At 46.9% G+C, this 15,534-nt stretch overlaps 1 protein-coding gene across 2 annotated transcripts in view; it reads right to left on the minus strand.

The window, feature by feature from the left end:
- Positions 1-833: 833 nt before the first annotated feature.
- The window catches only part of LAMC3 (laminin subunit gamma 3), a 72,032-nt gene continuing 57,331 nt past the window's right edge, over positions 834-15,534 (minus strand). For both annotated transcript variants that reach the window (XM_083485501.1, XM_083485502.1), the window contains exons 23-28: positions 14,814-14,966; positions 9,111-9,213; positions 7,421-7,620; positions 6,899-7,045; positions 5,660-5,759; positions 834-3,168 (exon numbers count right to left, since the gene is read on the minus strand). In XM_083485501.1, the coding sequence (XP_083341627.1) occupies positions 2,918-3,168; positions 5,660-5,759; positions 6,899-7,045; positions 7,421-7,620; positions 9,111-9,213; positions 14,814-14,966 (954 nt within the window). In that variant the 3' untranslated portion in view covers positions 834-2,917. The remainder of the gene's footprint in view (positions 3,169-5,659; positions 5,760-6,898; positions 7,046-7,420; positions 7,621-9,110; positions 9,214-14,813; positions 14,967-15,534) is intronic.

The following is a 15,534-nucleotide window of genomic DNA, read 5'->3' on the forward strand; positions in this document are numbered from 1 at the left end:
CATGCATTGCATTCATAAGTGGTATCCAGGACAGGGCCTTTATTTTGTGCAAAGTAGATGCTCTGTGGTTGAATAATTGTCCTTCATCAAAATATAAAGTAAGGCTTCAGTCCTCATGATTCTGAATAGAAGTTGCCAGGGACTGAAGTTATATCGGTGCATCACATGCTTTTCATTAATATGTGCATTATTATTCACATGTACCCTTAATATACACATCCACTGTTGCATAACTGAGGGGCAAAATTCAGATAAGTGCAAATTTCAAAGGATACCTACATTTCAGTTCATGGTTTGTTTTAAAGTGCCATTTTAATAGATTTGTATTAGTGGGATGCGGGTGGCACTGTGGGTTAAACCACAGAGCCTAGGACTTGCCGATCAGAAGGTTGGCGGTTTGAATCCCCGTGATGGGGTGAGCTCCTGTTGCTCGGTCCCTGCTCCTGCCAACCTAGCAGTTCGAAAGCATGTCAAAGTGCAAGTAGATAAATAGGTACCACTCTGGCGGGAAGGTAAACGGCGTTTCCGTGCACTGCTCTGGTTCGCCAGAAGCGGCTTAATCATGCTGGCCACATGACATGACCCGGAAGCTGTACACCGGCTCCCTCGGCCAATAAAGCGAGATGAGGGCCGCAACCCCAGAGTTGGCCACGACTGGACCTAATGGTCAGGGGTCCCTTTACCTTTACCTGCATCCCTACCTTGCCATGATGATTAATAATAGCATATTATGAAAGCTGAGATATTTGTAAACATTGATGACCTGCTATCTTCATAAGTGAACTGGGATTTAAAGAAACATGTTAAAAACATTCACACAGCACACAGCCATATAAACATCAAGTCCTCTATTTTTAAAACCAAGACAAGAATTTTCCAAAGGCTTTCCATTTGAAAGAAATCAGTTGGAATAAAAGCACCTGTTTGAAACTGATTTGATGGCCCACTGTCATCTGTGGACTGCAAAGGCTGGCATTATAGCCAGACTAATGAGTCCTCAGGTCAAAGGTCAGAGAGAAGAAACGGTGGCTGGTGCCCACTGCAACTGCTAGGGCAGAACGCAGGGAGCCCAACACAAGGTGGAGCCAGAGTCAATGACAGACAGAGCCAGCTAATTCTAGTACTTCCCTCATCTTTCTCCCTGCAGAATTCTACAAGGGCAACACTGAAACTGAAGAGAAACCCAAAACAGGAAGAGCCACCTGCTGAACTGGAGGCAAGGAAAAATGCAGCCAAGTGAGGTCCGGTGGGGAGCAGACTGAAGTTGGTTGGGCAGAGTCCCATTCACCCAAATAGGCCAGCCTCCATTACAGGCAGAAATTCTGTGGCGAAGTGAACTGTTGGGTGGAAAAGGATTGGCAGAGGCTGTTTACAGACAGTTATTTCTGCCAAGCAATGGGTGAATCTTCTTTTTCACCACTTCTGTGTCATTAGCTCTGATCCAAGGAACTGATATTTTGACAAGGTAATGGGAAGAAAGGGAAGACTTGCTGAAGAGGGTTCTCCCCATCCTTCTTTATTGCAGCTGCTTCCCCCACACCACCACTCTAAATCAATGGAGCAGTAGAAATAAACTAGACCAGGTTGCATGGCATATTTAGGTTCAGTCAATCACGCGACTTCTGTTTCAGTCAATTCCATGGCTATGGGAAATTGCACATTTTTACTCCCTTTTTAAGGGCTACATGTTTTGGGGCAGAGGGTAGGGAGGAAAAGAGTGAATATCTGTAAAAACAGCTCCAAAACTGCAAGCATAGTAACTGGAAGAAATTGTACTATCTGCCATGGGAGCCATCCATCAGATGTCCACCATTTAATGACAAAAGTGTTTATCGCATTTATAGGGCGTTAGTTTTTGGCTTTTCCACAATACAGTCTGAAGCTCCGTAAAGACCTGCAAAACTGGTTTTGACCTAAGACAATGGCAGATTCCCAAAAATGATGTACAGAAACACCACTGAACATGTCTTCCTGAGGATTTAAACTTTTTATATTTTGTTTAAGGTTTTACTTATTGCTGCAAAAAAACCCCAACCAACCATAAGGACAATGACTGGTGAAATTCATAAAAGAATTTGAATACTATTTGCAGTGTTCAACGCTATCATCTGTACACTGTTAAACTTACATAACATTCTGTTCTGCCCCCCCCCCCCTTAGACTCATTTGTCAATGTCTGTCCATGGGAACATCTCCTTAGGAAATGGGTGGATCTGGCAATTTTGGATTTTCTCCCTTTCTCTTTCTTCCAGTTCAGTTCTCTGCATTTTCACACCAATCTGCAATTTATTTTAAAGTCCTTTTGAAAGTTCATTGGCACTTTAGTACAAATTTCTCCCGAACATGCAATTTTTTTTGCAAACTAATCTTCCCTAATACAATGCATTGCTGTATGTTATTTTCACCAATACAGTGGTACCTCCGGTTGCGGACGGGATTCGTTCCAGAGGTCTGCTGGATCCCGAAGTTTCCGCAACCTGAGGACCGCTTCTGAGCATGTGCGTGTGGCAAAACCCAGTCAAATACTTCTGGGTTTGCCGCTTTCGCATCCCGAAGTTTACGAAACCAGAGGGTTACGTAACTGGAGGTACTACTGTACATGCATTCCTAGGTACACTTTACTCCCAAGCTTGTGCATTTTTGTACACATTACTTGGCTGGAGAACTGCACTGCAAAGTTTGGAGAAGTGTGAATTTTGGGAGGGTGGTTGTGTTTGTTTGTATATTGTTTCAGAAAGCGCAGTGGGGTAGATTTGCCTTTAACTGCGAACTGAATAAAATCCCTCTTACATCCTGACATTTTCTCCATGGTATTGACCTTCATCTATCTTTCCCTCCCTCCGCGCCATGTTCCTTAAGCCTTCAGTTCCTTGCGCTGCCAGGGATGGTGCTCTGGAGCACGTTTAAGGAGGCCGTGTCACTTCCTGCTGGAGCAGCTGCTGGGCAGGCTCTGGAGGATGGATTCCAGGTTCTGCTTGTCGCTCTGGATCTCCGCCAAGTCCCTCTCAAAGGCCTCGATCCTCTCCCTCTGGGTTTCTGCCTCATGCTGCAAGGTACTCAGCTGCTGGCCCAGGGCACCAGATCCCGCCAGGTTTGACTGCAAGTGCTCCAGCTGGGTTTGGCTCAAGTTCAGTGCAGCTTCTGATAGAGCACTGTGGTCTATGTTGCCTGGCCAAGGAATGGGGTAAGGGGTGGGGATAGGAAAGAGAAATACATTTATGTATTATTATTTATTTCAATCATTTCTATACCACTTCACATTCTCTGCCCCCACCCCAAGCAGTTTACTACTTTAAAACATCAACTAAAATCTTATAATATGCTAAAATAAAACATGGCCAAATATAAAAATGAAACATTGCTGCTGAATATCAAATAGAAAAATGCAAGGAAGATCCACATTTAAAGCATCATAATAGACAGGAAAGAAACATATTCCCTGAGCATAAAGCGGGGTATCCAACTAATATGTCCTGCTAGTGCGAAGATTTCCACTTACACCATGGGGCTTCCCCGCACTCCCCCCCCCCCACATCCTGCACCCTCTCCAGAGGGTTGGGGAAACCCCATGGAACAAGTTTAGTAGAGGATGCATGGGGAGGGGGAGCAGAGGGGAAAGTCCTGCTGTACAAACAGAAATCCTTGTACTGGCAGAACTGTGACTGAGCACCACTATGGATGCAACCCCCCCCCCCCCAAACACACACTTTACAAATGAAAGCCCATTTGTTTTAAACTGTTTGGTTCACCTTCACCACTCCTTACCCTGCAAGAGTGTGGTTCTCTGTGTCTTTTTTCTGACAAGAGCTCCTGAGAATGTGGTGAAGGGACCTGGTGAACCTATGCCAGCGATTGCAGCTCCTTAAAAGGCACAAAGCTTCCCCTCTCAGGTAGCAATCCTAGCAAGAGTATAAATGAAACCTCTATTCATGAGCTCTCTTTCCCTTGAAGTTCCTCAAAGCAGGGTCATATCTAAAGTTAGTCCTACACAGAGTGGACCCACTGTAGTTCATGGACATGATTGACTTTGGTCCATTAGTTTTCAATTGGCTTACTCTGAGTAAAGGCTTATCCACACTTAACTATCCTCTGTTCTTTCCAGGCACAGAATGCTGTGCCTGAGTGCTGCCTGTCCTGCTCCACAGCTTTCCCTGCAAAAATCCACTCCTTAAAGGTCAAGTGGAGCAAATGGCAATCCGCGGGGGGGGGGGGGGGCGACCCACAAGAAACTGAGCTTTTGAGCGCAGAACTGTGCCTAGAAAGAGTGAGGCAAAAGGTAAGTGTGGATAAGCCCTCAGACTTAATTGGACTCAATCCTGCAACTTCTGCCTTGTTCCTAAAATTCCCAGTTTGACAATAGACAGATACCCCCTAACTATATTGTTGTAGACACTTGCTGAAAACTTTTTTTTGTACCTAGATATGCAATCTAGATACTTCTAGGTGTTTTAAATGCTTTATTGGTTTTTATCTTTGATTTTAACGATGATGGCTCTCCATATATTTTGGTTTTTAAAATATATTTGTTTCGATGATGATGGTTTTAGGTATGTTTGTCTTTAATTGGACTGCTGAGTTTAGCTGTGTTTTGTACCAATTTTATTTGGAGAACCTTTTTGATCAAGCAGTTTATGTGTTTTCTAAAGGATTAAAAAAACAACTCCCAAATATAAAAGCTGGGCACCTTTCCATACACTTTGCTCAACTGACATGCATCTTTTAGCATTGGAGGGTATTCCTAATAATAAATCTGTAAAATATACTGCAGCTTTAAGTAAGGCTCAGGTATCTATCTCAGAGTCCCTGATTTCTTCTGTCTCATAGGCTCATAAAATTGTAGAGTTGGAATGGACCCCTTAGGGTCATCTCGTCCAACCCCCTGCGATGCAGGAATCTTTTGCCTGAAATTAAGAGTCTCATGCTCTACTGACTGAGATATCCCTCAGAGCCCTTAACCACAGCCTTGCGAGCAGAAAGCTTTGCCCATCATGGACCTGGTGGCAGGGGAGAAGTCTGCCTGCTTAATTTCTACCTGCCAGGCTTTTGTTCAAGGCACAACATTTGGCAAACACTCATTAATCCCCAAAGGCTATTGATTTCAACATTAGGATTAAAGTTCACTGTAGTTCTTAGAAACCGTTATGAAAAAAAGGTGACCAGTTTTAAAGGAAAGGCTGCCCTCTTGTGGTTGGCACAGGAAGTGCTGAGCTTTCAGATGCATCACAGGTGTGCCCAGGATGCTACTGCAGGAGCAAGGAACTGGATCTGACGGGCATGCCAGATCTTTCATTCTCCTACACACACCCTGTAAACCAACTATGGCAGGTGGGTGGGGCTGCTGACCTCTCAATCACCTGACGTTATAAAGCTCAACATAGACAGTGAGCACCTTTGCAGAAGCAGTTTGAATCCAATCTGCACCTGCAAATGGACAAAGCCAGGGCAGGCCACAGGCCACATACAGCTCTGCCATTCACTGCTGCTCTTTGCCATTCCCATCAGCCGCTTGATGCATTCATTTCATTCTGCCTAACAACAGGGCCGGCCTTGTTCTCTGGACTTATGAGGTTCATTGCGCTTCCTTGAATTGCTTGCAACCAACTATTCTCACACCACACTCAATGGAAATAAAGACAGCCAAGTGGTGTTGGTTGCTCACCGAGACTGGTGAGCAGGCTGTTCAGCGCCGCAATGTCCATCTCCAAGGAACCCTGGGCATTTCGGAGGCTCTTCTCAAGATCGTTCATCTCCGCTGCAACCTTCCAATGAGATTGTCTGTGCATTAGAATTGTAGGATTGGCAGGGACCACAAAGGTATCTTTTAACCCCTTGACACGTGTGACAGTGTCCTGGTCAGGGCTGGGGAATCTCGGGCCCAGAGGACAAAAGCAACCCTCTAGGCCTGTCCCTATCCAGCTCTTGGGGCTCTCCTGAGGTCCTGCCCTGCTCTCCTTGCCACACACCCATCTCCAGGCATTCTCTGCAACCTCTCCAAGTGCTTTTGCCTCCCTGGAATGCATCCTTAAACTGTGGTCATGCCTCTCGCTTGCCTGGATGGAAAGATGTATGGTATGTGTGTGTGTGTCCAAACCTCTGGTTTTTGGATGGCTAGCATGTAATCTCCTGACAAAGGCACAGGTCACATCCATGGCTCTGCCCAGTTTTGCCTCTGGCCACATCTGCCACTGGCATGTAGGCCCCCACCCCCGAAAGTTCCCCACAAAGGAATGCAGCCCTTGGGTTGCAAAAGGTGCCCCCACCCTGAAATAGGCGATCAGTCCATGGACTCTAGAGATATATCAACCTAAGACATGGAGCACATGTTGTAAAATGGGGAACCTCAGAGCCAGGGGGCAAAAGTGGATCCCGCAGGCTTCCCTATCTGGCCATTGGGACTGTGCCCAGGCCACACCTCTCACGGGCCCTACTCTGCGCCTTCCTCTAATGATTTCACATGTCCTTGAACTGGAATGATGCCTCTTGCTTTCCCACACCCACCACATCCACCATCAGCATTCGGCCCCTGAAAGGAAGGCTGCACATGAAGGAAGGCAGCCCTTGGGCTTGAAAAGGTTCCCCATCCCTGGCACAAACAAATAATATTCAGAGTAAACCAAAGATTTATGGAAAGTGGGGTCATGCTGTTTAAAAAGGGATAGCACAGGAAACTTAGGAAGCTGCCCTATACTCCATCAGATTACTGGGGTCCATCTAGCTCAGTATTGCCGACACTGACTGGCAGTGGCTCTCCAGGCTTTCAGGCAGGGGACATTCCCAGCCCTGCCTGGACATGCTGGGGATTCTGCATGTAAAGGAGATCCTCTGCCCCTGAGCTATGGTCCTTCAACAACCCTAGCAGTGCACCCCCTTCAGCTAATGAATCCAAAGCATCACTGACTTGTCCAGGTCCAGCGAGGTCGTTGCCACGTTCTTCAGACTCATGCTTCTGCCTGGAGGCTTCTGCCATGGTCAAAGCAACACGTGCCTTAAGTTTATCCACACGCTTTTTCTCCCACTTTGCTTCTCTGAGTGTGTCCTGCGCCTTCTGTTGAAGAGGATGACAAAAACAGGTGAGGAGGATGGGTCATTAGAGGGTGGGAAATCTAAAAGAAATAGCAGGCAGGGTCAAGCTAGGGTGGTGTCATGGTTAAGAGCATCACGCTAGGACCTGAGGGTTCAAATCCCCATTCAACATTGAAGCCTACTGGGTGCTGTGGGCTGCTGCAGCCTCTATGCTCAACCTGTGTGTTTGTAAATGAACACAAATAATATGGGGCCCTGAGACACCCCCAGGGAACTCCTTCCAAAGGAAACCAAACCCAGACAAGCCCTGTGCCCCTCTTGAAGACCTTACCCCTCAGGAGAAGTGGGCTGAACTTAACAGTAGGCCTTAAACTTCACAGGTGTGGGCTGTTCATACCTTAGCGCCCTCCTTCGCGACTAACTCTGCATTGTTGGCAGTTTTATGGGCCTCAGCAGAGACTGAAAAGGAATCTCCCAGAATCTTCTGAGCTTGTCTGGTCTTCTTCTGGGCCTCTGCTATTGCCCGATCCCGCACAACTGTCATTTTCCTGTTTGTGGCAGACTGGCGCTTGTGACGTGCACCCAATCTCTTCATCCCTGATGGTGAGGGAGTAAAGAGCTTGGTTATCCTGATTATGATATTGAGATCCAGTGTGGTGTAATGTTTAGAGCATAAGACCTGGGAGACTATGGTTTGAAGAAGCTAAAATGGAAGGATCTTTTTTTTGTTTTTTTTGTTAAACTTAGGATGGAAATCGCAGCCAGTGGGAAATGGGAGCGGAATATATTGAACTGGGCTTGAATTAATGAATATACAATAAGCAAATAACTATGGATTACTGTTTTAATATATGATCATAGTGGAGAGACTCCTGTGTGAATAAAGATGAAGGATTTATTGTTTCTCAACATAGAGGAAGGGTTGTTAAAGTTTTTGGAGGACTGGAGGAAGCTATTGTTGGCACTTATTAACAACAACAACAACAACAACAACAACAACAACCGGAGAACCCCTTTTAAACTTTTTGTGAGGTAGGGAACAGGAATTAACTTGAGGTGTCTGGGTCTGATGACTGGGAAAATATTGCCTAATAGAAGGAGTAGTAGCTGGATAACATTCTGGACTGAATATTTTGACTCTATCCATCTATCTATCTATACTGATAGACTGAGAATAAGAAGTGCTCTCTCTCTCTCTCTCCCCCCCCCTTTGTTTTCTTTTCTCACTCTTGTATTATTTTTATCTTCCTGTTTCCTTTTCTTTCTTTTCTTTGTTTTTGCTTCTGTTTTTTTTATGAGTCAGTGAGTGCACTATACGCAAATGAAGGTGATGGCTAGTTGGTGAAGGACCCTGTGTGAGAGGCAGGGAAGGGAAGTTCTCCTGGGGTGGGAGGCTGGGAGAAGAAAGGGAAGCTTCCAGCTGGGAGATAGGAAGGTCAACCCCTTTCTGTGGGTGACAAGAATTAAGATCTACCTTTACGGAACAGTAAGCATGCATTTGTGTAACAGTTACACAGACAGCTTAATGTTCTTCAACATCAACTTTGTTGGACTGGTCATGTTGTCAGGATGTCTGATTATTGTCTTCTAAAACAACTACTCTATTCCCAACTCAAGAATGGAAAGTGAAATACCACTGGATAACAAAAGTATCCTAAAGGGCCGTCATATGGAAGATGTAGCAAGCTTGTTTTCTCCTGCTCTGGAGGGCAGGACTTGAACCAATGGCTTCAATTTACAAGAAAGGAGATTCCGACTAAACATCTGGAAGAACTTGTTCGATAATGGAACAGACTCCCATGAGAGGTGTTGGACTTTCCTTCCCTGGAGGTTTTTAAGTGGAGGTTGGATGGCCATCTGTCATGTATGCTTTAGCTGAGATTCCTGCATTGCAGAAGGTTGGACTAAATTACCCTCAAGGTCCCTTCCAACTCTATGATTCTATGATATCGCTGTCCTCACAGGGGCCGATGGGAGTTGCAGTCCAAAAACATATGGAGGGTTCTAGGTTGGCCAAGGCTGATCTAGATATAAGTCGAGGTAGCCTACTCATCATGGAAGTAATTGATCAGGCACTCTTTTCTTACCATCCAAGGTAGTCAACAAGGCCTTTGTTTCGGAGAGCACAGCCTCCCCCTTTGAGAGCGATGAGGATGCCTGTGTGTGGGCGTCATTTGTCCTTTGCCATAGCTACAAAAAACAAAAAGGATCAGGGTTTTCTACCCCCACCTGTTTTGCCTATTTGTTTATTTCACAAGGTTTATATACTGTTTAATTATAATAAAATCTCTAACGAGCCACACACAAAAATTAAAACTTTAAAGCTATCAATAAAACAGGTATTAAAAACATTCACAAGATAATAAAAGATTAAAACACGGGTTGGCTTGACCTGGACAGCCTTGATTAAACAAAAATGTTTAAAGCAAGCACCAAAGTAAGTACTGTACAGCAAAGGTACCCACATTCTGTCAATCAGCAGGGAGTTCCAAAGTGTAGGTGGTGTCACACTAAAAGACCAACCATCTCCATGCACAGTGTTGGAGGTAACCTAGATTTTGTTTAAATGCACCATTATTTTTTAAAAAGAAAATCCATAAATTTGGCAGAAACATGCCCTGTACCCAAGAAAATCACTACCCAATCTTGTTATCAAAGCAAGAAAGGGGAGATAGAAAACATCTGAAAGTCTGCTCTTGAAGGAATTATCTTAAAAGTGAGTGAGAGAGAGAGAGAGAGAGAGAGAGAGAGAGAGAGAGGGGCTGGGCTACAATTGTAATAGTAGCTCCAAAATACATTCACAGTGATCCAGTAATATTTTTTTATAAATGCAGGTGATTTGGACCATGTGCACTGGGAGCTCTCCCATTCACTGTGGAAGCTTCGATTGAGGGAGGTCTTCACGTGTGTTCCTGTAGGCATAGGTAAAGGTAAAGGACTCCTGACCATTAAGTCCAGTCGCAAACGACTCTGGGGCTGCGGCGCTCATCTTGCTTTACTGGCCAAGGGAGCCGGCGTACAGCTTCTGGGTCCTGTGGCCAGCATGACTAAGCCGCTTCTGGTGAAATCAGAGCAGTGCACAGAAACGCAGTTTACCTTCCTGCCGGAGCAGTACCTATTTGTCTACTTGCACTTTGACGTGCTTTCAAACTGCTAGGTTGACAGGAGCTGGGATGGAGCAATGGGCTCTCACCCTATCGTGGGGATTCGAACCACCAGCAAGCCCAAGAGGTTCAGTGGTTTAGACTACAACGCCACCAGCCTGAAAAATGGATTACTGTTTGAAGCTATGTATGCAACCAGAAAACAACTCCTCTGTTATGTACTGAATTGAATAGGATCCAAACTGCAGCAGTCTGATTGGTCCTAGAACAATAGGATCCAAATTGCAGCAGTCTGATTGGTCCTAGAACAATAGGATTCAGAATGCAGCAGTCTGATTGGTCCTAGAACAATGCAGCAGTATGATTGGTTGGCAGGAACCACCCAATCATGCTCCAGAGATAAGTGAATCCACAACCTGATTGGCTTACAGTAGAATTCCGGGATTAGCCAATCATGTGCAGCCCATTGTGTAAATAATGTATATAAAGCAGATACTGTGAGGGGACTTTTATTCATTCCTCCTCACCACTATGAGCTGAATAAAGAGCATGAAATCACTTTGCGACTCTGAGTATATTTCATCCTCCAACTCATTCATTTGTATAAATATTCCTCAAGGATTGTTTTAGCTATGTACTGAGGGTCCTGGAAAATCTTATGAGGTCAGTATTTTGGCACTGATCCTGAAGCATTCTCAGTCAAGCTGGGAGAGAGGGAAACAGAGGGTCATTTTCAGGATTCAGTGTGATTGGCTTTACCCATTGGCTCAATATCATTAAATGGGTTAGTTTTGCCAATGTCACTTTTGGGGCTCTTCATGGCAGATGACCTCCTTTGCTTTCCACTTGCCTAAGAATAGCTGCTCAGAGCAATACGCCCATTACTAACATCATTACTGTCTTATTTTTTCCTGCTGCTATTTGGTTGTTTATTCTGTTGAGAGACAGGGAGGTGTAATGGTTAGAGCACTGGCCTGGGACCAGGGAGACCAGGGTTTGAATTCAAACACAGCCATGAATATTACCTTGGGCCAGTAACTGCCTCTCAGCCTAACTTTCTGCCAACCTAGCAGTTCGAAAGCATGCCAGTGCAAGTAGATAAATAGGTGCTGCTGTGGTGGGAAGGTAAACAGCGTTTCCAGGCGCTCTGGCACTTGTCACGGTCCTCCGTGCACCAGTAGTAGTTTAGTTATGCTGGCCACATGACCTGGAAAGCTTTCTGTGGACATACGCCGGCTCCCTTGGCCTGAAAAGCAAGATGAGCGCTGCACCCCAGTCACCTCTGACTGGACTTAACCATCCAGGGGTCCTTTACCATTACCTACCTTACCTCACAGGGTTGCTGTGAGGATAAAATGGGGAGAACCATGTATACCACCTTGAGCTCCTTGGAGGGAAAGGCAGTATATAAAGTAAGTAAGAAAGAAAGCTTTTCTGTGTGTGATTATTATTTATTCATTAGCTTAGTGGTTTCCAACCAGTGTGTCGTGGCACCCTGGGGTGCCTTGAGTGATGGTTAGGGGTGTTGTGGGCAGCACTGGACTCTGTCCCTCTTTCCTTCCATCCATCCTTTGATGCCTTCTTGCACCTCTGCCTCCCAAAGGCTTGTACAGCTGTTTGGTGCAGCAGCCCTGGTAGTACATATAATTTTATGATATATTGCAGTTATGCTAAATGGCCTCGGTCCTGTATACCTGAAGGAGTGTCTTCACCCCCATCGTTCTGCCCGGACACTGAGGTCCAGCACCGAGGCCCTTCTGGCAGTTCCCTCATTGCAAGAAGTGAGGTTACAGGGAACCAGCAGAGGGACTTCTTGGTAGTGGCGCCCGCCCTGTGGAACGCCCTCCCTTCAGATGTGAAAGGAAATAAGCATCTATCTTATCTTAGAGACATCTGTAAGGCAGCCCTGTTTAGGGAAGTTTTTAATATTTAAGGCTGTATTGTTCTTAACACTCGATTGGAAGCTGCCCAGAGTGGCTGTGGAAACTCAGCCAGATGGGCGGGGTATAAATAATAAACTACTACTACTACTTTTATTATTATTATTATTATTATTATTATTATTATGCTAACATAAGCATGCAAGAAGAGCCCTGCTGGATCAGGCCAGTGGCTCATCTAGCCCAGCATCTGGGTCTCACAGTGGCAAACCAGACACCTGTGGAAAACCCACCCACAAGCAGCACCTGACTACAAGAGCCCTCTCCACTCCTGTGATTTCCAGTAACTGGTATTTAAAAGCGGTATTTTCATCATGGCTAGTTGATATTGAAAGCCTTCATCCTCCATGAATTTGTCTAATCCTCTTTTAAAGCCAGTTTGATTGCATTTTAATCTCTCAATTTACCGTATTTTTCGCTCCATTGGACGCACCCGACCATAGGGCGCACCTAGTTTTTAGAGGAGGAAAACAAGGAAAAAATATTCTGAATCAAATGTTGTATAAACTACTGTATTTAATAAACAACCGGTATATCAGAATCACATTACAGCCATGTAAAGTGAACAGCAGTCAACAATGGCATTAAGAACCATCATCACTGTCATTAACAAATGAAGAGAGACTTTAAGGTTTGAGTACTCTTCTAGTCTTCTGTGAACCCCAAGAACTCATCACTGCTAAAGTCAGAATTTATGAAGCTCAGTTGCTCACAGTCACTGACATCACTTTCTTCGCTATCTTCATGTAAAATACCATCGTCGTATCCATCCAAAGCATTGCTAATGCCACATTTTTCCTCTCAATCCTCTTCCTCACATCTCTCAGCGAACAGCCTGCCAGCTGCTCGCAAACATTCCCTTTACTTGAATTACAGTCAAGAAACAGCCAAGCAGAGCTTCTCAGTGGCAGGCTTGGGAGGCTTTCCTTTTCCCCACTTTTTTCTCCCCCCCCCCCAAGCAGAACAGTCCCCTTTTCCAGCCTCCTCCTCTCCATCCCTTTCACCCAAACTCCTCAGGTGACCTCTACAATTTCTCCCCTTCACTGCTCCCTCTCCTTTGCCCTCTACCATGACTCTCCAATCACGGCAACCTATTGTACCTCATCTCCCTTCACCCAGCTTCTTGGTCCCCCTCCTCTCGTCCTCTTCCTCCCCTCTCTCAGTGAACAGCCTGCCCACTGCTCCAAACCTTGAGGGGAAGGGCAGGCTGTTGGCAGAGCAGCACCCCCCACCCCCATTCAGCAGCCCAGGAGTGTGGGGCATGGGCGCACAGCCTGCCCACTGCTCCAAACCTTGAGGGGAAGGGCAGGCTGTTGGCAGAGCAGCACCCCCCCACCCCCATTCAGCAGCCCAGGAGTGTGGGGCATGGGCGCACAGCCCTCCCATTCCTCCAAAGCTTCCCGGGGCTGCAGAGGGAAGCCAAGGCTGCCGGCGGACGAGCGAGGCTCTCCCCACTTCCCCCATTCAGCAGCCCAGAAGCACGGGGGATGGGCGCACAGCCCTCCCCTTGCTCCAAAGCTTCCCGGGGCTGCAGAGGGAAGCCGAGGCTGCCGGCGGACGAGCGAGGCTCTCCCCACTTCCCCCATTCAGCAGCCCAGAAGCGCGGGGGATGGGCGCACAGCCCTCCCGTTCCTCCAAAGCTTCCCGGGGCTGCAGAGGGAAGCCAAGGCTGCCGGCAGTCTAGCGAGGCTCTCCCCACCTCCCCCATTCAGCAGCCCAGGAGTGTGGGGCATGGGCGCACAGCCCTCCCCTTGCTCCAAAGCTTCCTGGGGCTGCAGGGGGAAGCCGAGGCTGCCGGCAGACTAGCGAGGCTCTCCCCACCTCCCCCATTCAGCAGCCCAGGAGTGTGGGGCATGGGCGCACAGCCCTCCCATTCCTCCAAAGCTTCCCGGGGCTGCAGAGGGAAGCCGAGGCTGCCGGCAGACGAGCGAGGCTCTCCCCACCTCTCCCATTAAGCAGCCCAGAAGCACGGGGGATGGGTGCACAGCCCTCCCGTTCCTCCAAAGCTTCCTGGGGCTGCAGAGGGAAGCCAAGGCTGCCGGCAGACTAGCGAGGCTCTCCCCACCTCCCCCATTCAGCAGCCCAGGAGTGTGGGGCATGGGCGCACAGCCCTCCCCTTGCTCCAAAGCTTCCTGGGGCTGCAGGGGGAAGCCGAGGCTGCCGGCAGACGAGCGAGGCTCTCCCCACCTCCCCCATTCAGCAGCCCAGAAGCGCGGGGGATGGGCGCACAGCCCTCCCGTTCCTCCAAAGCTTCCCGGGGCTGCAGGGAGAAGCCGAGGCTGCCGGCAGGGGAGCGCAGCTCCACAACCACTACCAAAGACCAGTCCAAGAGTGTGCCGCACTCCGGCAATTAGGCTCAAGGGACCACACATTCGCTCCATAGGATGCACAGACATTTCCCCTTACTTTTTAAGAGTAAAAAAGTGCGTCCAATGGTGCGAAAAATACGGTATTTTGATGCTTTGTTATAATATTTGTTTTTGCAATCTCAGGAGTGAATGGCACCCTCTTGTGGACACACGTTGCCATTTTCCCAGTGTAAACAGCAGCGCTCAGCCAGAACACTGAGAGGGATTTTGTACTTTTTAGGATTGTATAGCAGCACCCTCTTGTGGATAAATGTTGCCATTTAGTCAATGCAGACAACAGCACTCAGCCAGAAGAAGAGAGGGAATTGTGTCATTCCTGCCAGTGCAAATTGTCCTGGTTAGAAATGAGATGCAGCCCCAAGCAGAGAGTAACTCACTTGTTCCAACTCCTTCATCCTCTGAGCCACGCCCTCCAGTTTGGCCCCTACAATAAGAGATCCATTGGCCACCAGGTGTTTATTCCGTTCTGCCAGGTGCTGCAGTTCATTGGCACAATGAGTAAGATTTTCAGCCTGCTGAACCAAGGGGTGCTGTAGGAGGAAACGCCAGAAGAAGTTTAATTTCTATTAAGCGATCTGACCCAAACAAGATGGTTTGTTGTTGTCATTGCCACTACTCAGTGGCTTTCAAACTGGCAATACAGTGGTACCTCGGGTTAAGTACTTAATTCATTCCGGAGGTCCGTTCTTAACCTGAAGCACCACTTTAGCTAATGGGGCCTCCTACTGCTGCTGCACCGCCGGAGCACGAATTCTGTTCTCATCCTGAAGCAAAGTTCTTAAACTGAGGTACTATTTCTGGGTTAGCGGAGTCTGTAACCTGAAGTGTCTGTAACCTGAAGTGTATGTAACCCGAGGTACAAAAATGAAACGAAAAACCCCACAGAATAAAAGCAAATTAGTAAAAATGGTATGATACCCTTAGTAAAACAGCAATGGGAGATTATAAAAAGCAATCAGTGAACAACAGTTTTCTACCTGGGTATTAGTAAAGTTTCCAGGGAAAACTATAATTAAATTGGAAACTGTGTTAGCCAATAACAGCCAAATAGACTCCTCACAAGAATGAGGGATGTGGGGGAGAGAAAAACCTTTGCCA

Source organism: Podarcis liolepis (genome assembly GCF_965112155.1).
Source record: "Podarcis liolepis genome assembly, chromosome: Z".
In the NCBI taxonomy this organism is placed as follows: domain Eukaryota; kingdom Metazoa; phylum Chordata; class Lepidosauria; order Squamata; family Lacertidae; genus Podarcis; species Podarcis liolepis.